At 49.2% G+C, this 22,998-nt stretch overlaps 1 protein-coding gene across 2 annotated transcripts in view; it reads right to left on the bottom strand.

Moving 5' to 3' along the window:
* Nucleotides 1-22,998, bottom strand: part of Ano4 (anoctamin 4) — a 354,709-nt gene that overhangs the window by 312,405 nt on the left and 19,306 nt on the right. For both annotated transcript variants that reach the window (XM_063255442.1, XM_063255443.1), the window contains exon 3: nucleotides 18,517-18,768. In XM_063255442.1, the coding sequence (XP_063111512.1) occupies nucleotides 18,517-18,768 (252 nt within the window). The remainder of the gene's footprint in view (nucleotides 1-18,516; nucleotides 18,769-22,998) is intronic.

Below are 22,998 nucleotides of genomic sequence, written 5' to 3'. Positions count from 1 at the left end.
GCCCAGAACCTGGCCCAGGAGCAGCGGCCCCGAGGCGGGGCTAGGGTTCATAAAATAAAGTCAGCATCTAATATACTACAACGAAATGCGGTCACTGACTCATTTGCTAAACATCCACTGGGGCCCACTGCATGCAGGGCCTGTTTTTTTAAGTTTATTATTCTTATTAGTACATGTTTGCTGCACAAGAGGTAATGTACCCCGAAGTAGAAGTGCTAGTGAGTCCAGCTCCCCAGCTTCTCTCTCCAGCAGGGTGACGGCCCCAGGTGGGTCCCCCCAGATAGACCTATTGTTTTTAAAGTCTTTTGATGTGTGTGGAAAATTTCTTTAACGTATATAAATAAATAAAAAGGAATCAAAGAAAAAAGTCCTTGAGAAAAATGGGACATAGAACCAGGAAGTTCTTTGTTTTTTCTTTTTTGTCTTTTTGAGTCAGGGTCTCACTCTGCAGTTCAGGTTGGCCTTGAGCTCACGTTGTAGCCCAGGTTGGCCTCAAACTCACAGCGATCCTCCTGCCTCAGCCTCCCAAGTGCCGGCATCACAGCCCTCTGCAGGACCAGGAAGTTCCCGTGTGAGAGCAAAAAAGAGGAAAGAACCTTAGTAATGTGGGGAGCTGTGGCAGAGGCCAGGGCAGGGCGGGGTCTCGGAGAGCAGCAGGAGGCCGTGGAATTTCCTCGGTGAACGAACCCAGGCTCCTCTGACCTTGACTCCCCTTTTGGGGTCCCCTGGCCTCCTAAGAAGTGTTTGCGCTTGTCTACCTGCAGGACTAGGGACTGGACCCAGGCCCTGTACGCCACGTGGCATCTCCAGCCCCTCTCCTCCATTTTCTTCTTTTAATTGTGAGCCACAGATGGCCTCGCTGAGAGTGGGGGCTCCTGGGCCGGGCTCCAAACCTGGCCCTTGGGCTTGAGGGTGCCAGTGGGGATCGGGGGTTACAGGTCTGCACCAGCACACCTGGCTTGCTTCTGTTCTTTTTTAAACTTTCTGGTTGGTGCATAGGGAGCTTCTGACCAGGACAGTAAGGTGCAGGGTCGCCCCCATCCAGCCCCCATGCCGAGAGGGCCGGGACAGGGGATGGGGGGGCTCTGGGTCAGCTCAGAGCCCCAACTGCTGAGCTCCGCCCACTGCCTCCCGATAGCCCTGGAGACACAGGAAACAGGGACGCAGAGACAGAAATCCCTGAGCCAGGACAGAGGACTCTGTCACCACTGACACATGCTCCCCAGCGAGGGTCTCAGCACGAAACAGCTGCAGAGTAGGCTGTGTGCCGTCTGACAGAGACACAGGCAGCTGTGCAGACATGCAGTACATGCTCAATAAACACACGGGGCGAAAGCAGTGTCCCTGCCACACACCCACATCCTGAGTCCACGCTCCAGTGCGTCTCCAGGCAAACATATTTACCCCAGGTTTCCCATCCTCAGATGAGAGGGCTAACTCCTACCACGGGTGAGGGAAACAGTGCCCCCCTAAATATCTGTCCACCTGGAGCTTAGGAAGTGCTCCCCTTTAGAATAAGGGCCACTGCCGATATAATTCCAGTTACGGATCTTGAGATGAGATAATCCTGTGCCTGGGTGGCTCTGAAAACCAATGGGAAGACCCTCGTCAGAGGAAGAAGAGAGGAAGTCAGACAGACAGACAGACAAAAAGTCACATGGACACAAAGGCAGACGTGGGCTTTAGCTGCCACAAACCAAGAACCACCAGAAGCGGGAAAAACAGAGGATCCACCACAGAAGAGGATGCAAAACTGGCGACCTGGATTTCAAATCCCCAGCCTCCAGAACTGAAAAATAAAACCTGTTGTTTTATGCTATGGAGGGTCCAGGAGTCTGTCGTCACGGGCCCTGGAAGCTGACATGTTATCGTTACAGGGCTGACGCGGATGTACTCGGGGAAAGCAGTTAAGGGCCATTTAGAGTCATCCGAGTGGTTGCCATCCTTGTTGGATCAGGCCCTCTGCCCTCACAGCTCACACCCAAGAGCGGTTCAGGGTCAGCCCCATCCCGCGATAAAGGAGCCGCGTGCAGGGGCCGTACACAGAGCCAGCGCTCCCCGAATCAGGCCATGAAGGGTCCGTGAGCTCAAGGCTCCGACTGGGCCCCCGGCAAGTTTGCCTGGTTCGTTGTTGCTCTGTTTTATTTTTTAGCACAGGTTTGCGGTGCGTAATGATCACGTTCATTGTGGGAAGCTGCTGGCATACGTGACACCTTAATTCTTATGTCCCCCACTTCCTGCCGTCTCTTGGTCCATTTGCAGAAGATCTGTCTCTCTGCTCCCTACAATTTGTCTTCTACTTTGCTGTTCATATATAAGTTGGGTTTCTCATGTGAGAGAAACCATGCGATATTTGTGTGTCTGACTGATTTTGCTGAGCACTGCAGTCTGAGCATCTGTTTCCCCGCCAATGACTCAAGTTGACCCTTCTTTATGGCCCAGGAGTACTCCACTGTGCATAAATACTATGCTCTCCTTAGCTCTCCATCTGCTGATGCACACATAGGCTGCTTTCCAACTATTGTGAGTTGTGCTGCTAGAAATATGGGCATGCCTGTGCCGTGGTTTATGTCTAGATGGATCCCCAAAGCCTCACAGGGACCAGGGTGGGCTTCTTCAGAGGCGGCTGGATGGAGGGTACATGACACTGCAGCTGATCATGGTACAGTGCTAGGATCAGGGCCCTGGGATTGGGGTGCGAGTGCTGTCACCCGAGGCAGCCTGAACTAGGCAGAAGGGCCGGACAGAGCTGTGGCCGCCCCTGCTGCACTGCTGCCTTCTGCAGACAGCTTCTGTGATACCCACGTGCCACGCCAAGCCACCCTGCCCGGGAGCCAGCTGGTTATGCACGGAAACCTCCAGGACTGTGAGCCAAATCAACCTTCCGCCTTTAACTGTTGGTGTCAGGTATCTTGTCTCAGCAATGAGAAGAGTAATTCAGACAGAATTTATCAGTGTAATATGATGTCTTTAGTTTAAGAAGATACCTAGAAGGGGGCTAGCTGGTTAAATGGAGCTTCTGTTTTTAGTTAGAGACTCATTTAAAACGTTTCCGGGAAAGATATAATTCTTACATTTCATCTGGCATTTCATTTTCAAAGGAAGTTTGTTGTTTGGTTTATAATTTTGCTTTTTTAAATTTTACATTTTGCACATACAGGATTGAACCCAGGGCTTCCCACTAGGCTACATCAGAGCCCTTCTTGTTTATGTTATTCTTTTGCTTTTTGAGACAGGGTCTCTCTAAGCTCATCTCAAACTTGTAGTGATTCCCCAGCCTCCAGAGTGCTGGGATTACAGCTGTATGCCACCATGTTCACCTTACTTTTTTATTCTGAGATAAGGTCTCGCTGAGGCCCAGGCTATCCTTCCTGCTGCATCAGCCTCCCAGTACCTGAGATGACAGCCATGCCAGCCCATGTACAGCTCAGCGAAGTTTTTTGAGTACATTTTAAACTGAATGCTTTTTCTTTACACTGAGATACGGGGGAGTAGATAGAAACTGATCAGGGTCAGTGGCAAAAATGAAATATACATAAAAGGGGACCCACAGAGAAGGAGAAACTGCCACAGAAACTGTGATTGGAGAAGGCATGCAAGAGAAAAGTGGCGTGAGCAGCCTCATAAACTGTTTTCAAGTTCCGCAATATCCCTGTGTAAAAGTTAGCTCAGCTGTTCTTAGCAATCAGAACAAAGTACAGGAGGTAAGTGGTCAGTCTGCGTCCATCAAGAATGAGTGGAGCGAGTGGCCTGGTTCCTTTGGGTCCTTCCAATCTGGAACTCAGCGTCCTCTGATGCAGCAGCCGCAGGGCTCCACCCTCCATAAGGCCAAGTTTTTGGTCTCGGCATCCAAGGCCTCCCCAGTCAGGCCCATCTTCAGGGTCCGGATAGGAAAGGGAGAACAGTGGGGAGAAGCCAGCGATGAAACAGGCCTGCGGAGGCCAACAGGAAGTTCTAGAGATGCAACTTTCTTCCCTGGATGATGCAACTGGACACCACTAAAAAGCTTTATGAAAGGAAGTGATGTAGTCAAATCCATGCCTTAGAATAAACCAGCAGCCATGCTGTTGTGGATTAAGAACTGGTGGTCAGTTTAGCACCAGCTGGATTACCTCAGCATGGCACTGAGTGTAGATGCTCCACCTGAGGAAAGCTGCCAGCATAAATAGAGAGGTGGGGAAGGAGGAGGGCGTTAAGGTATCAATGCATTATTGCATTGAGGCATTGTGGGTTCTCCTACGAGTTGCTGTCTGAGCTGCGGGTTCTCCTGGAAAGCTTTGGTCCTCACATCAAGCATTTCCTGGCTCCAGAGGGGAAGACGTGTGCTGCTTGGTCTTCAGGATGAACTCATCACGCTGGCTTCCTAGCATGTACCTGACTGTGCTTGTCATTGGAGGAGCTCGGGGCCTCCGTGCGGCTGAGGACGGCTATGGTGCCTTTCAGGACAGCCCTGGTCTTTGTTGTGAGTGTGACTTCTTGGCTCCAGCGTAAAACCCTCATCCCACCAGCACAGCTCCTTCAGCCACTGGCATGGACTTTCTGGCTTCCACCACTGACCTTTGGGCCTTACCAGCAAGGATCCATAAGAGACTGGTGTGAGTCCTCCTTGTGGACTCTGCTGGACTCCAGTTGGACTCGTGGGAGGCACTGTCATGAGCTCTTGGTCTTCATCTGGACTCATGTGGAACATTGCTGTGGGATTTAGGCCCTTGACTAAATATTCTATGTCTTTGGTGTTGTGGACAGATTTCCTGCATTTTCTTGTGTTAACTGTGGGTGACCATCATAAATAATATTATAAACTCCATGTCCTGATTTTAATTGTTCTCCGTGTACAACCCTTGACTATAACACATGCCAAGGAGAACTAGCGACCCCATGATGGTGCCACAGAAGGAGACGAGGCTTGGAAACATGCGGGAAGATGCAGACACTGTGCGATTGCCACCTCGATGTGGGAAGAGGCCAAGAAAATCCAATGACTATTCTGGGCTTATGGCTCAGACAACTGGCTTTATCCACTCGGTAGAAAACACAGGAGAGACAAGAGAAATTGAGGAAATAAAGATTTTTTATTAACCTGAATTGGGGAAACTATGGGATATCAGATAGAAACCTCTAGCGAGAAGTCAGAGAAGGTCAGGTGTGACAGCTCAGGCCAAGGACAGATAGAGACCGCAGGGGAGTTAGGGTACTGCACAAGCCGGGGAAGGACGGACAGAACAAGAGAGGACAGCCAAGCGCAAAGACTGAGGGCACCTCGGCATTTCAGGGACCTGCGGAGCAGGAGTTACAGGGTAAGAAATAGAACCTCAAACAGGACAGAACCATTCGCGGTGGGAATGACCTCCTACAAGCTGAGCCGACCATAGACAGTGAGAAAAGCAGGGCAGGACGTCACCTGCTGCTTGGGCAGTGAACAGGGTGTTGGTAAGTGGACAGAACACGCTCCACGCCACACCCCATGCAGGACAGAGGGATGGGCAAGGCAGACAACTGACGGACATTCGTGCCGGCTTCTCTCTGGTGGAATCCGGGGCCCTCCCTAGAGGGGACTCTTCTATTGAGAGCTGGGTTTTACTAGTCGCTCTTTGCTGGTTTGTTCTGGTTATACTTGAACACTGACGCTCATTTGTGTATACCATACACAGCTTGAGTGACTCTGGATGCTAAAGGGAACAAAGCAGCAGAGGAAGGCAGTGGACAAAGCAAAGTCCTTGAAGAGGCCAAAGGGGCAGGACCTGCTTGGACAGAGCAGCCAGGGACCAAAGGGGAGATAAAGCAAAGGGATGAGGGCTGGGACCTGACCTCAGCAGAGGGTACAAAAGCCGGTGACGGGGAGCTCCGGCTACCATGAGCCTCCTGCAGGGCTGCGCCCTTCCCACTCACCCGCCTCGCAGTCTTAGGTGCCGTCATTGCTCCGGGAATTTCACACTAATTCATTTTTTAAATTCTTAGAAAAATACGAAGATGAGCTTGACATTATCAATCCCACTTCGTTTAAATAGTCCGAGGAAATAAATGATTAAAACCAAATTGAAAACTTAAGATTCTTCTGGGTTTCTATTTTAACTTTTAGCCAAAGGATAAAAATGTTTCCCAACACAACGGGATGGCAGAAAGAACAGACTCCAAAGGTGCCCGCTGCCCCGACTCCCATGGGCGCCCTCTGGGGCCTCCCAGACCCTGTGTGTACCTTTCATTTTGGCTCTTTTTTATTTTTTCTTTTCTCTTTGTTTGGCCCAGGTTTGCTCTACAGAACTGTTCCTCCCGTACCTCGCACCCTCATTTTTAAATAAACTTTTGGCACCATTTTTGGCTCGTCTCATCCAGTTCTTTGTTCAAGACAAGAAGGACCTGGAACAGTTTGGTTTGCTGAGTCACTTTTTAAAGGCGCTACCTGACAACACCATGACAGCGCTCCTCTGGTCTCCTCCACTGCTCCTCACTGGGCTGCCCTCAAGGCTGTGACCGCTGCTCCCCCTGGCCTACTAGATAGGGTCATTTTCCCTGGCTGCTCTCGGCCTTCTGAACCAGCCCAGGTTCCCAGGGGGGCACTGATTACCCGCCGGGCTCCTCCTCAGCCAGGTGCAAGCGGTCCAGGTGATCCTTGAGGCCAAAATTCAAAGCCAGCCTGAACTACATAGTAAGGTCTTGTCTCAAAAAAAAGGTCAGTTCCAAGAAGATGGAGTGGTGAGCAACAGAGAAATAGACTTTCCAAGACTTGATGTCCAGGTATTAGAATATTAAAACAGGAGAAAGAGGAAAGTGGGTACCTAGGACCCAGGAAGGATCTGACACGAGAAGTAAAGCCCATGGGGAAGCAAAGAGAGAGACTTCAGCAAAGAAGGAGGAGGTGGCAGGTGGTACTTTCTCCTTGAGCCCAGACTCACCGCATGGGAAAGGCAGCTTGAACCCACAGATACCCCGTGACTCCTGGTGATTCCAGAGGCCTCCATGCGAAACACACCAGTGGGTCAGAGCAGTACACGCAGTGGACCTCAGTGACTATGAGATATTCAGGGTCAGCCATCCTCTAGGAGAAGGGGACTGGCCAGTAGCCATCTTGGAGAGCAGCCAGTTAAGCTAGAAACAGTGATGGGCCAGCTCCCTCTAGTGGCTCCCAGTGACAGGGTCAGGCTGCTCCGTTCAAGTCAGCAGGGGTCAGAGAGCCAACTCAAACCAGCAGACAACCAAGCTCAAGCCAGCAGGAGGCACAGGGACCCCTGCAGGCTGAACAAATCTGGTTCCAGCCTCACAGCGGGAAATCAGTCTGAACTTCAGTGATCCACAGATGCAGACCTGCTGGGATTATCCAATACCCGGCCATAAAGCTATGGCTGGACTGCTGCGATTCAAACTCAGCTCTGGATTCTGTCCGAATCGTCTACTGGTGACAGCAGAGACAAGCCTTGGAGCTGACTTTTTGTAAAATTTTAAAATGAAAAAAGAATTTTTTCTTCTCGTTTTTTTTTTTTTTGTTGTTGTTCTATTTTGTTTGTTTCTTGATTGTTCTTGTTTTTATGTGCGTGTGAACAGGGTTTGTAGTTTTTAGTTGTCGATCTGGTCTTGCTTTTTTTCTTGTCTCTTTCGCTCCTGTCTTCTTCACCAGTTTCCCAAAGTTTGCATGCTCTTCCTTTGTCTTCCTCTCTTGCTTCTAATCTCTTCCTCCTCTATTTCTCTAATTTTTCCCATAAACTTTTAAATTTTCTCCCCTGAAGGTAAACTCACCACATTGAGGGCTTCCTTACTGCATACAACCTTCAAGTTTGTTTTAGGTTTCATCACATAACCACCAGATGGTTAAAAGTCATTTTCTAGGCTGTGTGTGATGCTATTGTTATGCTGACTTTTCCGCTTTAGCCAAGGTGACATAATTGTTCGATTCAGTTGCTCCTCCTGGTATACCAAGGCTAAGATTGCCTGAGGTTCATCAAAAATACTATAGGCCAGGGCAAAGAACTGGGCGGGGCCCAGCAGGCAGCAACATGTCCTCCCCAATAACCTGAAGAGGTAGGTCCTTGCAACAGACTCAAAACCCAAAAACCAGCCACACCTGGAAGGCATCTCTGAAAAGTAGTCATTTCCTAAAGATTCTCAATACTAGCAATAAAGCTACTTACCATAGCAATTTATAAGCATCAACCCAGAAATTAAACTAAAAAAAAAAAAAACAGAAAATGAGAAAACGCTTGAACAAGATGCAACCCCAGACTTGCAGCTCAGCAAAGGCAAACCCAGGGGGCAAGGAAGTGGGACAGCTCACAAGCCACCCACTGGGACGCTCTGAAGTGGTAACAGCAGAGGTGACACACAGATGAACAAAGCTCTACAAGAAATCACATCAGAAATAAACTCACAGGTAACTAGAGAGACCATGGTGGATTCACAACCGGTGGTCAACTCGTAACACGAGCTGAACTGAATCAGGGAGGTGCTGAGCATGGACGGCCCACCCGAGGATTGTTGCCAACATAAAAAGGAGCCTGGAGAGGCAGAAGAGGCGGCGTTGGTTGCTGTGGTGTTGCCGTGGGTTCTCCTGGAGACACTTGTTGAGCTTCTTTCCTGATGTGAACTCGGCTGTTCTCATTGTCAGAGGAGCTCAGGACCTTGTTGTCACTGAGAACGGCTGCAGGTCACTCTGGGGGAGCTCTGGTCTTTACCGTTTCCTGGCTCTGGAGAGGAAGATGTGTGCTGCTCAGTCTCCTGGAGAAGCTGTCACGCTGGCTTCCTGATGTGAGCTCGGCTGTTTTCCTCACTGGAGGAGCTCGGGACCTCGCTGTCACTGAAGATGGCTGTGGTACTTGTCGGGGCAGCCCTGGTCCTTCCTCTGAGCATCGCTTCTTGGCTCCAGTGCAGAACCCTCAGGCTGTTGGCACAGCTCCTTCACCCCATTTACACAGACTTTCTAGCTTCCACCCCAGACCTTTAGGCCTCCCCAGTGCAGATCAGCAAAAGAGACCTGCATGAAGTCATTGTCACGGCTCTAGGCCTCCAGTTACACTCATGTCGGGGGCAGCGTCAGGGCTGTAGGTCTTCAGCTGGACTCATGCAGGGCATTGCCACGGGATCCAGGGCCTCAGCTGGATTCTTTGGGTCTTAGTGCATGGACAGATCTGCTGCACGTTCTTTTGAAATGGACTCATTGAGTGACCATTATAAATAATCCTATAAATTATGTGTCCTGATTAAACTGTTTTCCTTGCAATCCCTGACTACAACAGTGACCATTATAGAAAGTTAAAAATGTTTCTCAATGAGCAGTGAAACTGGATTTACATAGCGACATATCTTTTAAAATACAGGCAGATTTTTTTAAAATGGTTCAAATGACGAGTAGGGTTAGGGAGAGAAGATGCATCACTTAATTTCTCCTTCTCCTGTTTCTAATTACAACCTGAAGCCTACGCCTGCTTGCTCCTGCACGCGATCACATTATAAAATAAGTTTCACTGCATAACTGTGCATACCACCTCCGGGGTCACCCTGAAGCTCCGCTGCTCCCTGTGGTTGTAGGAAGGCACCCAAGCACGGTGAAAAAGCAGGGCACATACCAGTGAGGTTGTGGGCCTTCTACAAACCATTAAGGAAAAGCAATTAAAAACATTTTCTCTAGCAGCCTTTAATGTTGAGATTCAATGCTTTTCCTCAGTTAAGGACACCAGGACAAAGGGACAGGGGTTCACTGCTGCACAGAGTAATTCCAGGTGAAAGGTGGTGCGGCCACAAGCAATGTCTAAACGTCAGTCAGATGTGACTTAAAAATGTGCGACTGCGTTTTATTATAGAAGAAAATACCAATGGTCAAAGTGACGCTGAAAACCACAGGTACAGAAGCCAGGGTTACAAGTAAGTGGGGAAACTGTCCCTTATCCCTGGTACCTGATAACTCAGAACCTTTCTACAAACTGTCAGAGGCCTAATAATGCTCTAAAAATAAAAGGTAGCGTAAGACTGTCCTCTGTCACAGTCACTCTAGAACACGAAAAACGGTAGAATGTCAGGGTTGCAAAGAAGCAGACAGGGAAGGAGATGTAACAACACCAGCTGCACCATTAGCAAGTCTCAGAGTGAGCGATGCAGAAGAATCCCCAAGGGCTGGACAAAACAAATATTTGATCTGAGCAGGTGTTAGCAAGATAGACGGAAATCTGTTAAGACTGAAACAACTAATGGTAATTAGATGAAAATAATCAGGTATAATTGTAATCAAAGTACAGTAACTGTCAGAAGGGGCTGGGGATTTAGCTCAGTGGCGTAAGCGCCTGCGTTGCAAGCAGGCAGTCGTGGGTTTGATCCCCGGTACCGATAAAAAAGGAAAAAGACAAAAAAAAGAAAAAGAAAAAAAGTAACTGTTAGAGCATCTTAAAGATTAGGGACACAGCATTATTGAAAGACAGAACCAAGACTCAGACTGAAGGGCTTCTGGTCAATTCTTACGTATCACTCTCAAGGCCACAGGGACCTCAGTGTGACTCCTTCCTCTGCCTGCATGGCACGCATGAGTTGGTTAATCATCTAAATACGATGCTATAGGACCGAAGGAGGAGGAGATCAAGGAACCACCGAGAAGCCCCCAGGGAAGAACCCGGGCCTTTGAACCAGACCTTGCGTTTCAGCAGGCTAAGAGACTGAAGAGCTCCAGGCGAGAGTCCAGCGTCAGCAAAGGGTGTCAGCAGCAGCAGACCTGGGACACAGTTCCTGCGGGCCACAGTGCTGAGCAGACAGACTGGGCCAGGACATGAGGGTTTCAACTCCCGGCCTTGAAGTATGGACTCAAATGACAGGCGGCCAGGGGCCAGTAATCTCTGGCGAGCAGGGACAGCCACCTGTGGTTATGGTAGTGAAACATATTTAACATAAAGTTACCTCAGCGAAAGGCAGTGTATTCCCAGTGCTGAGCAGTCACCTCCACTCTCCAGTTTCATTAAGCTGCTTCCTGCCCCTCGGTCACCCCTGCTGGGGCATTTCTTATGAATGAAACCACTCAGCATGTGGCCTTTGGGTCTGGCTTCTCACACTTAGCAAAGTGTGCCTGAGGTGCACCCACATCACAGTCCTGCTCTCGGCTGCCTAACATCCCCTTGTATGGATGCGGACGTCAGCAGGGTGCTCATGCGTCTCCTGGTTGGTAGATTTTGCAGTCTCTACGGCTATTAGGAATTGTGCCGCTGTGAACACTGAGCTCACATTTCGAAGCACCCGCTTGCAATTACTTGGTACATACACCCCGGAGTGGAACTGCTCATCTGGTAATTCTGTGTTAACTCACTGAGGAAACTTCAAGCCCAACGATGGTTTTCAAGTTAAGGAACTGCAGACTTAGACAGATGCTTTAGACAACGCTAGCAAGTGGCAAAACCGTGCTGACGGGAAAGGCAACTGCCCCACCGGGAAGAGCTTGGAAAGCCTTGATCCATGGCAGGAGCAATAACCACGGGAACAGAGAGAAGACACACGGGCAGATCGAAAAAATGCAGTGTGTGTGCAAATTTTAAAAATGTATTACCGAAAAGACATGTGCCCTCGAAATCCTCCTCTCACTCATCCCACCACCGCTGCCACTCTCTGGAGCAGTTCTGGAGTCCTCCTTCCTGAGTGTCTTTACATGGTGTGATCAAAACTACGGTGACAGCTGCGGCTGAGTGGAAAGGGGGCTCCGGGACACAGGCGCGTCCTCATCGCCTTTCTCACCAGAGCCAGCAACGGGTGACTTCTTGGTCTTCTCCAAACACCAAATGACCATGAAACAGTGAATAGTTTTGACTCAATTCAAGACAGCGAGGCAACCACAACAGCACAACTAACACCACTCCGGAAAGAGGACTTCCAGAGCTGTCTCAGAAAGCATCAGGAAAGACGGGACACGTGCGATGGGCTACGTGGGCTCCAAGTGGCAGGACGTGCTCTGAGGGAAATTAATGTGTCTTTTACTCTGACGTTTTAACTGAAATAGTCACCGTATTTTTGGATCATGCCTCGCAGCCCACTCGAGGACATGTCTAAGTGGTGAGCAATGGATGTGGGGTGGGGAGAACATTTTATTCAGAGCCCCACACGATACTGTGCATGACTGCTCGAAATTCCCCGCCCTGAGCAGGCGCCGAGCTTCGGGGAGAAAGTCACCTCTTAGTCACTCTACAGCCGGGGCCTAGCGCAGAACCTGGCCGGCTAAGCAAACATACAGCGGTTCCGGTGTCTGAATGAATAATGGTGTCACCCATCACTCACAAGGCGAAAAGCACTGAGAGACATGCTCGGGACGAGGGGTTAAAGATGACACTGCGCCCCCTGCTTGAGAGACACGATGGGTAGCCATGCGGTTTGTTCAAACAAAGAACACGGAAGTGGTTTAGACAGGCTATTGTGACCCGTAAGAGCAGAGATATCCAATGGACAGCTAGAAATTCAGAACTAAATCCTAAGGGTAAATTTCATGCAAAGGATAATTATTTTAACATGTTCTATTGGTAGCTTTACTCATTAAAATCTCTCTCAGATGCCTAGCTGAATGAGTCAACTCAAAATGCTATAATCTCATGGTGTAACTCTCTTACAAGGAATCACTACAACAAAATGAGAGTAAAAATGTGGTACGGTTATGGCTTAATCTAAATTACCCCGACAGCCAGCACCCAAGCAGGGTCAGGCACATTCCAAACCCCGGCCGGGCAGGCAGGCATCAGCTGTCCTAAAATGATCTGTCTCGGGGAGAGAGGTCTTCAGAAGAAAGTTTAGGTGGGAACGGGCTGAAAACGAGACAATCTAGCCACAGCCCGAGGAGGACAGCACGGGTGTTACAGGGAACCATCCGTGACCACCTGAGAAACATGAGCTCTTGTGTGTACGCCGTCCCCGGTTATTCACAGTCCCCTGACTCCACGTCTGTTTGCATGTTCCCAGCTCTGGTCTGTGACAAGGAGAGACAGGTCTGCTGGGCTCCCCGACTCGCCCACCCGCAGGCTCTTCAGAGCTCTGGGTCTGTCTCCAGGGGCCGGAACGGGCACAGCGCAGCACCCTCTGGAGACCACACCAGCTTGGGAGGGGTTTTTGTTTCCTCTTTTTAGGACATGGATACCTGGTCACAGACTCTGTTCTCTCCACGGTTCCAGGCAAGAACCAAATCAAATTTCCCCGTTAGGCCAACACTCAGCCTCACCGTTGGACTTGAGTCGGTTCTTGTCCAACTAAGTCTGTGACCAGAATCGTGGAAGGACTCAAGCTAATGAACCAAAATACCACAGTGTCTAAACGCGACCACGGAGCAGTCAGAACAGGCACCTCACAGGCCAGGAGTAGCCCCGTAATAGGGATAAGCAGCCTTTCTGCTTACGACGGTTGGTTAAGCAAATGTCCTACCCGAAGTGCTGTTCAGGAACAAAGAGGCGTGTTTTAAGAAAAATAGTACTGCCTGGGAGTTTTAGAAAAGCACTATTCCTTTCCTCCATAGCGCCTGCTACTGGTCATCATACAGTTTTTAGTACAGAATTTTTAAATATGTGCCTAACACTAAATTCCAAACTCTGACTGGAATTGTAGAAATCACTTGAGAAATGGTCAGAAGTGCAGATTCTCACCACCAATTATCCAGATCTACGAGGGAGGACTTGAATTTACCAAGATCGAGGTAATATATATTCATGATAAAGTTTGAGAATCTCAGGTCCAAACTCTGGGGCAGCCGTTCTCACTTTGTTGGAAACACTTGGGTCATCTATTCACGTACACATCACACCCCATTAATCACCACGTGCTCCTGAAGTTAACTACAAATGCCCCCACACCCACCCCTTCGGGAATGTTCTGCTCAATTCCAACCATGTCCTCTTATCTTCTATGAACCACGTTTTGAGTAGCAAGCATTTGGACACTTGGTGACTTTACAGGAGCATCTTAACGCCCTCTGATTCTAAGACACAGCACCCTTTACAAATCAGGTTTAATACGGCTTCCACGCAAGGTCTTTGGTTTCTCATGCTAGAAATTCTCACGTTGTGGTCATTCTCGAGTGGGCTTTGTCCTCATCTGACACGAACCATTCCCTGACTCTGACACTTCCAACCTTCTAAGACTAAATGGCTGCACGTGGAGGAGAAAGGAACAGGATTCTGCATGATCAGAAATTAATGCCAAGACGTGGTCCTGGATTCTGAAAAGAACAGCAGAGCTAAAACTGAGGGAAACAGGAAACTTGAAAACAGATTGGCGATCTATTTCCTAGCCAAATCTCACATCCAAGGAACATGTGCAGTGATTCCATCCATGCTGCAGTCCAGGCAGCCCCCATCGGGGGTCAGTGCTTCTCTAAGTAGGATAGAAATGGTTGAGATGATATTCTCCCCTTTGGTTTTCGGGACAAGGTCTCACCATGCAGTTCAGGCTGGCCTGGAACTCACCATGGAGCCCAGGTTGGCCATGAACTCTTGGCGATCCTCCTGCCTCAGCCTCCTGAGTGCTGGGATCACAGGTGTGCGCCACCACATCCAGCATTGGTTAAGATTCTGGACCTGCTCTGTCAGTTAACACACAGAACACCAAAATAAAGTGCCAGAGTAACAGCTCCAAAGAACTTAACGGTCCACACGGCAATGTCTCTATGGACAACACACTCAGGGCTTGGCCTTGAACGTGAAGGCCCCCGGCTGCCCAGCGTCAGTGATATGCACAGCCCCACATATTGGAACTTCAGCCTTCGCCTGATCAGCTGAGCTCACACTCACCTGTAACATTTTCTACGGAGCCAGCATCCTAGAAAACACAAATCACTTTCCAAAACTCATACAATATGCCACAGCGGGAGCTTCACTGTTACAGGGTCCTAACGTGAGGTCAGTCACTCTCACAGACCATCACACAGGGACCAAACCAACACACGGTTCAGACTGAAACTTCTCTTCAGGGACACTTTGATCAGAAGAAAAAATTTAAAGAGAGAGAGACAACAGCAGGAAAAGGCCATTCCATGGCTTAAAAAAAAATCACATAAAATGTTCAATTAAAGACAAGGAAGAAAAAGAAACAATGAAATATAAAAATGGTTACACTCATGCTATATACTAACCCAGCTCTGTCAATATTCACATTAAATGTGAATGGTCTCATTATATCAGTAAAAAGACAAAGATTGTAAAGAGCAAGTAAAAATAAACAAAAAACAATCCAGCTCTCCCTGGTCAACAGGAAACTCACTGTAAACATAATGGACTGGAAACCTTCTAACGCACACCGCCGGAGCACCGGGCTCCCTCCCTCCGCTGTGGATTGGGCTGGGCTAAAGTTCCAGCATGACGGCTGTGGATGGCCGGCCACACCGTGTGCAGCCATGGCAGGGCCAGGGGCATCTCCGGGCATCTTTAAAGGGGACACATGAGGCGGGGTCTGCTGCCAGCGAGGGCAGATGACCCTGCATCGCGCCCCACATCAGGGGCTCTGGTTGCAGGGTCACACTGTGCTTACCACCTCTGAAATTTCAGTCATCCCTGGCTCCTTCAGCATCCATTCTGGAAGTATCTGGTCACAATTTGTTGAAAGTCACCGAATTCATGCTCTTAAATGGGAACCTCTTCTGAGGCACACGACACCCCAGGCGAGTTCATGGCACCTTCACAGCTGGCCGCAGCCCAAGAATTCAGAGACCGCACGTCATGTATGTTCCTAAACCTACCTAAGACACTACACTGTTGTATGAGTTGTGCACTGCACGAGGCGGAAGCAGGGTTAGGTCCCACACAAGAGACCCTGCTGTGCAAGTGCACCCCACACGAAGGAGATGGGGATGCAGCGGGATGGTGGCGAGGATGAAGGTGGCTCAACAGAATGAGAGCCCAAGATGCCCCCGTCATCTGCTGCTTCTCAATGCCCTCTAAACTATAGCATGGAGGGGTTTATAAAGTGGGAACATTATTTTTAAATGTGGTTTGGAGGATTCTTTTTACATAGGTGGGTTTTTCATGTAAGAGACACTGCACTATTTAAGCTCATGTGCCAGATTTATTTCACTATACTTGTAAGGCGCCTCCATTTTCCTACAAATTAGTCGTTTATCTTTCTGTATAGCCGAGTAATATTCCATTGTGTGGATAGTCCATATTTGCTTCTTCATTCCTCTGCTGATGGACACGGAGGCTGCCTCAGGATTTAGCTTTTTATTATGAGTCGTGCTGCCATAAACACGGGTGTGCATGGATCTCTATAATACAATGACTTTAATGCTTTCTAGTTTTAGTTTTTTGAGGACTCTCCACCAGGGAAGTTCTTAAATGAAAGAAAATTTCAATTCCGGAATATAATCACACAGTCCTGTGTGCCTAAATCTTGTGAGTTTCTCTCCAGCAGTCCTGAAGTTTATGGAGAAGAAAACTAACTAGAACTGATAGGGAGAAATGCCTGGCAAAGCTTGGGGCTTGTAAGACATTCTGGAAGCAGTAAACTGCTTCCTGATTTCCCTTTTAACTAGCAACAGACAAAAAAGGATACAAATAAGTAATAAAGTGAACTTTGTCTTCTTTAAAACAGATTGAAGAAGCCACTAAAAGCTTTCCCATAAAAACACATATTAGAATCAATAAACCGCTGTAAGAAAGCAGCTGCCGACTCTAATCGTAATTTTGAGACAGAAGCTGCCTCTGCCTCCCCACTTTCTTCAGGAAAATGACATCACATGCTTGTGCAGTGCAGCTTCACGTGTTCAGTCTTTGTGAAGACACAAACAGTAATGGTCATAAGGGCAACAATGGTAAGAAATCATTGCTTGGAAAAGCCTAGCATTTACTGCTAACGGGAAATTCTCAGGAATCAGAGCATTACAAGCTTTTATTTTGTTTTTGAAAACGTACAAGTTAAGTATTGAAGTCACCTCCAAAAATCAGATTGCTTCTGAGCACGGTTCTCTACAGAGAGCAGAAGAGCCAACTTGCAATGAAGCCGAGACACGGCCCTCTGGTGACCAGCAGGTCACATTTGTCTCTGCTGGGAACTGCTGTCTCCGCTCAGCAGCCCTGGCCAGAGGAAGCATTTCATTTCCTCGCCTCGGGGGTCACCACGCTAAGCCTCCAGAGTCAATCCCCTTTGTGACATGGTCAAAACCCGGGAGACTTCAAAGGCAGTCCACATAAAATTCTCCAATCCCTGGAGGACGATTTTTCAGCCTAGGAAGTGACCCTCAGTCAGGATAATCAGAAGGGGCCTGTCAGGGCCTGGCTCTGCCACCCACAGCCGTCTTTAACGGCCTCATTGATTCAGATTTAGCCACTGAACAAAGACCACTTTGCCGGGCTCCCCAGGACCTCGATGAGACCCGCATGAATCAAGTCCCAGGAGGACACAGCCTGCTGATCTCAGGTCGCCGACACCCACTCTATGCCGTGGACAGGGCACTGCCAGGGGTGGGGCCCATGGATCTTCGTTTTTAACAAATTCAACCCTGAGTCTTATCTAGGGAAGCCTGCAGTCCCCGGCCTTAGAGATTGCTGAGTCCGTCAGCACTTCTGCAGTGTGAGCACTCATCTGTAGGTGGCAGCATCTGAAAACTGCTGACTGTCACGGACTCTAATGTCCAGATTATTTCCTGAACAGGAATCACAGGCGTGGCTGACTAAACCACCACCTCTAAGTGTTATTTCTACAGAGAAGTGGGGTGGAGCACACTCTGCATCATGTATACCTCCAACTCAGAGTTTTCAAATAAAAACCATCAACAGGCAGAGCTCTTGCAGTGGATTTTGAGGGTGACCTAGGTGATCCATTTAAAGCGGGGTGGTGTAAGCATCCCTCTTGCCCTGTTTAAGTCATGACTTCCAAAGTCACGAGGTGGCAAATACTCCCCACACTGGGGCCAGAGAGCAGGAAATACCGTAGGTGTTGTGGGCCATAAAGTCTCTGACACAATTACTGAGGTCAGCCACTGTCATCCAAAAACACACACGAGCAAATCCATAAAAGAATGCAAATGATCAAGTCCCACAACACCTTATATACAAACACTGAAATTTGAATTCTGTATCATTTCCATGTCTCAGAACATTATTATCTTTAAATTTTTTGCCCAACCACTTAAAAATGTAAAAACTATTCCTATTTCGTGAGCTCTACGAACACAGGTGTGGCCAGGTCTGAGCTGGGGACCGCACAGGCAGAACCCTGACACAGATCCATCCTACAGAGCAACATATACTGCGTTTAACGCAGGTTTTCCATAGCGACTTTTGGATGGCTTTTTCTTTTTTATATATAACAGGTTTAGTCCAAGAAAAGAATTAAAAGAAATTAAGCAAAAAAGCCATCGGGCACACTGTGGAATCCTGACCAGCCTGATAGCCAGGTGACATCTGACCCAACAGAACTGACACTTAGACAACACAGCTCCAGACACGGCCAACCATCCTCCAACCCCACCAGCTCTGCAAGGCCAGAGACCACGGAGCTGTGACCAGAGTCCAGGGGTCCCAGAGCGGAAATGCAGGCCTTCAGGGGCAAAGGGAGGGAGGGACCTGAGCCGCAGGAGGCCACCACCATTACCTGTTGTGTCCTGGCTCAGGGTTTCCTGGCTGCTGCTGCTGTAAGAAGGCACTGGAGTGATGGACAACGAGGCTGGACAAGACAAAGGGGTGGCCAGGTCCGTCCTGCAGGTGAAGGGTTGGTGGTACACAGGGATTCCCGCGTCTCTGGAGACGAACAGGGGCAGCTCCGACGGGAGGGTGGGTCTGCCCTGGGCATATGGATTCTTCCAGTGGGTGAGCCCGATTGTGACGGGCCCAGCGGCATCGTAACCTGGTGAGACAGATGCAGGAGGTCAGCCAGCAGGTGCAAGCAAAGCCTTATACTGTATTTATTTTTCTATGCCTGACAGTCACAGCTGTGAGTCAAATCAAACAGCACTGGAGATAAGGGTGCATGTCCATAATCCACAGGCAGGTGACATCACACCCGAGGAAGCCTGCTGGTTTGTCCAGCATACATTTATTATCTGCCTGGTCTGCCCTCGAGCAGTTCAGAGTCTGATAAAAGACACAAGATCCGTGCTCATCTAAAAAATCATTACAGACTGACCTTTTGCCAGCCGCTTCGTGTAACTGATCGCCAACCCTCACACCAACAGTACAAGGGAACTATTATTATTTCAGCTTCGCAGGTGAGGAAATTAGATCTCAGCTATCTACAAGCAGCTAGCAAATGCCAGCAGCAGAATTTAAGACCAGATCTGACCCCGAAATCTATGTGCTTTCCCCTAAACTGTACTAGCCATGGTACAGACCAGGGTGGAAGGACAGGAGAAAATCAGAACAGAAAGTGTCCCGGGAGCTCAGGGGAACGAGCCCTTCTGGACAGAAGGATAAATCACAGGGAAGCCGACGTGAACTTTTTCTGCCGACACTGCTTGCAGCTGTAAAGCCAGAGGGACGCGTCTGTATAGCAGATGAGATTCTTTTGCAGTCCACATTTTATTTTGGTGGTTGTTGTTCATTTGAAGTGAAATTAAAATCGAAACTGACTGTAACCTGAGGGAGGCTCTGTTCCTCAGAGACACACACAGAAAGAAAACCTGCCAGGAAAGTTGGGCAGGGACAATCTGATCCACCTCTGGGTCCCCTCAGTTTCCAGCATCTATAGGAGGACCACTCGGCCCCCACGGGGCTCGAGAGCAAAGCAGAGGATGAGCAATCACTTCCCTGTCGTTCACTAATAAATCCATGAACAGAGATGACTGAATCTCAGCACCTACAGGCCCTGCGCTAAGGCATCTTCCCCCACCACCACATTTCAACCTCCACTAATTCTATGAGGCACCTTCCATTAGTTCCACTGACAGATGGGGAAACTGAGGCCACCAATAACTTCCTCCCAGGTCAACAGTACACACAAGCAACAGCCAACATTCAAGTTCAGGCCAACAAGCCACACTCTCACTATGAGAGCAGCAGAATGGGGAATTCTGGGACCTGAAGTGGCTGCTCCCCAGTAAATCATTCTTACATTATTTACTCCCTTTAGAACAGTTTTTCACAGAGAAACCTTAGCTGGTCGCAATGTTCCAGGCAAGGGAAATGCTGAGGCCGTGCTCCCGAGATTGTTCCAAACCTTCTCAGTAGGTCCCCTCCAACAAGGTGCCTGCAAGGACCACAGGGAATGAGCCTCTCTCTGGGGAGGGATGAGAAACCTCTGGGGATCATCAATGGACCCAAAACCCATCAAGGAAAAGACTGGACTCAATGTCACCAGCCACAAGACTTCCCAGACAACACTTTGTTGTAAATTGGTGATCAATATTCTTGAATCTACCATAGCTCATAAAACAGCATTCGGCCATAGAATGATCTGTTTAAATCGATGTTCCTTATGTTCTTATTTAAAAACATGGATTCTGAGAAGATTGCCGGTGTTGGCTAAGTCAGGACTGGGAGGCACTTTTTGCTGTCGTCAATCAAGTCATAAAATGCAGAGCGATAAAACCTTTAATGCAGAGAAGCACAACCACACTCTGAGGAAGCATCAGCAATGTCCCCCAGCAGCGGCAGCAGCAGCAGGAGCCACCACCGGCACCAATACCTGCAAATGGGCAACAGGCCAGCAGGCACAGTGGAGGTGGGGCCACTGACCTGAAGAACTTTAGGAAGCCGGGAGGGAAGACCTTGACCCAGGATGGCCATCTCCTGGTGGGCAGTCTTCCCCCGATATCACCGAGGAAGAAACAAGCAAAGTGGAGTGGAAATTAGGCCCCTCCAAGGAAAGCAACTGTGAGGGCATCTGCTGGGTACAGAGCCCCCCTTGCAGTCCGAAACGTTCTCAGCATGTGCCCAGTGAGCCACCGGAAGAAGCCTTTCTGTCTGGCCGGGTGGAAAGGGCTGTGGTTACTGTGGATGTCCAAGGCAGGCCATTGGGAAAAGGCACTGTTGAGATCTCAGCGGAGCCAGCTGCACAGAGGTGCTGGACAGTGCAAGAGGACAAGCGATTCGGATGGGCCAGACAGCTATGCGAGGTGCTATGGGCACCAACAACAGAGGTGCCATGGCCCCTGCTCCTGTGCCAGCTGGGACCCCCACTCCTCAACCCTGGGACTGACCTCACAGGCAAGTGAACGCTTTGGTCAGGCTGCTACGGTGGTGGGAATTGGGGCAGTTGGTGGGACCCCTCCCGCATCCATCCGTGCAGATCCTGGAGCTGAATCTGCTCCAAACAAACATTGCCAGTGCTAACAGAGGTGCAGTGTCTAGTTTCCTGAAACCCTTAAGAGAAGGAACCCGTTTGGACTCGCCAGGATGTAACAGCACCACACATAAGCTCTCTGAGACCTCTGCGGACATTTGCCTGAATTCTCAGCTCGGAGCAAACAGAGTGATGGGGCCAGGGTAACTGGGAGGTGTTTGGTTTCTGTGATATTCGTGGCCGTGTCTCTGGGAGTGAGGGGCGTAAAGAGCATATAAAACACAATGGACCCTGAATGATCAAGATTAATGGGACTCTAAGGAACCCAGAGCTAAGCGAGCCCTAGTTTTAGTTTAGAAAATGTTCACATCATTTACTCCAGAAGCAATTCATTAGCAAACATTTTAACCCGTGTAATTGATACAAACGAGAGCTGTGCTAGGAGCTGCGTGATTGTGATAGGGACGAACGGGGCTAAGTTTAAACGTAGCAATGAGGTCAGTGTATTTTGAGGAACAAGCAACAAGGGATGCAGCTGGCATCTGAGATTCGAGTCCCCGGAATGTCACATTGGCAGCCTGTTCACCCTCCCTCACCGCCCAGCGTGGCCCCTTGCTGGGGAGGGAGGGAGAAACAGGGCTCTCGGTTCCCTGCCAGCTCGCTGACAATATCATCACACATCACACCCGCAACTGTGAAGGAGTCATAGAAGGAACACCCAAAACTGCAGGGCATCTTGAGACGGAAAAAATGTTAATTACATATAAGGATATAAATCTCTACTGTATGGGTAAAAAGGGACTTTACTGCAAGAAAATGAGTTATCCAGAGTATTCGTGCACATGCAAAATGATTGAGTCTGCTTTTGTTTCCTGGAATTTTTTTTTTTTTTTTTTTTTTTGCTATCTGTTTTGGGCAAGGCACAGAGTCCTACAGGAACTATGTTAATGGGGAATCCGCACCAGTACTGCGTTTTATTTTGTTTTGTTTGTTTTTGTATTTTGTGAGGCAGGATCTCGCTATGCAGTTCTGGCTGGGCTTCAACTCACCCTGTAGCCCAGATGATCTCAAACTCACAACAATCCTCCTGCCTCAGCCTCCCGAGTGCTGGATTACAGACACGCACCACCATGGCAGGCAAGTACCGTGTTCTTAAAAGCAAAGACTCACAGTGTGCCGTAGCTGGCCTCATCACTGTTCTGTCAGAGGAAGACACACAGAAGAAAACACACAGTTTTGGGACAGAACTCTTCAGACGACCCAAGAGACTGGGCCTCCCTCCCGCACTCTAAATCTAGGGTTGGTGTTCTTTCCTGCTTTGTCATAAACATTGCAACACTGCTTCTGCTGACAGACTCGGACAGATGACAGTCGCTGGCCGCGCTCCTTCTCCCCTGCCTCCCAACCCTGTCGGTGCTGTACTGGGGAATCTGTCCCACCGCCACACAGGATGCGGCACAGGCCAGGGGCCCTCATTCTCATCCTCTCCCCCTCCAAAGCCTCACGCAGACCGGACGGGCACAATGCCAATGCCACCTCCTGCTCAGGGGTCAGTCAGGGTGGACAGAGGAGAAGCCCCTTGAGGAGCCTCAGAGGGAAGCTGCCCCTCATGTGAAGGCCGGAGGAAGGCGCCAGAGCTCCTCTCTTGATCAACACTGTACACAAATGCAGTTCCTGGAGCCACCAAGCCCATCTGGCTGCCACCGTGAAGATAAACTAACTAAGGCACAGAGAAAGGGGCCGTTGGCGATGCCACCCAGCAGCTTGATCAACCCATGCTAACGCCTGGCTCTACCTCCAGTCTTCTGCTGCTTGAAGAGTAAGTTTCCTTCTGGTCGTAGCCAATTTGAATCAGAG

This window comes from Cavia porcellus, unplaced genomic scaffold (assembly GCF_034190915.1).
Source record: "Cavia porcellus strain 051 isolate PalLab524CR breed Dunkin Hartley unplaced genomic scaffold, mCavPor4.1 scaffold_8, whole genome shotgun sequence".
In the NCBI taxonomy this organism is placed as follows: domain Eukaryota; kingdom Metazoa; phylum Chordata; class Mammalia; order Rodentia; family Caviidae; genus Cavia; species Cavia porcellus.
This window is presented reverse-complemented; position numbering and strand designations above follow the sequence as displayed.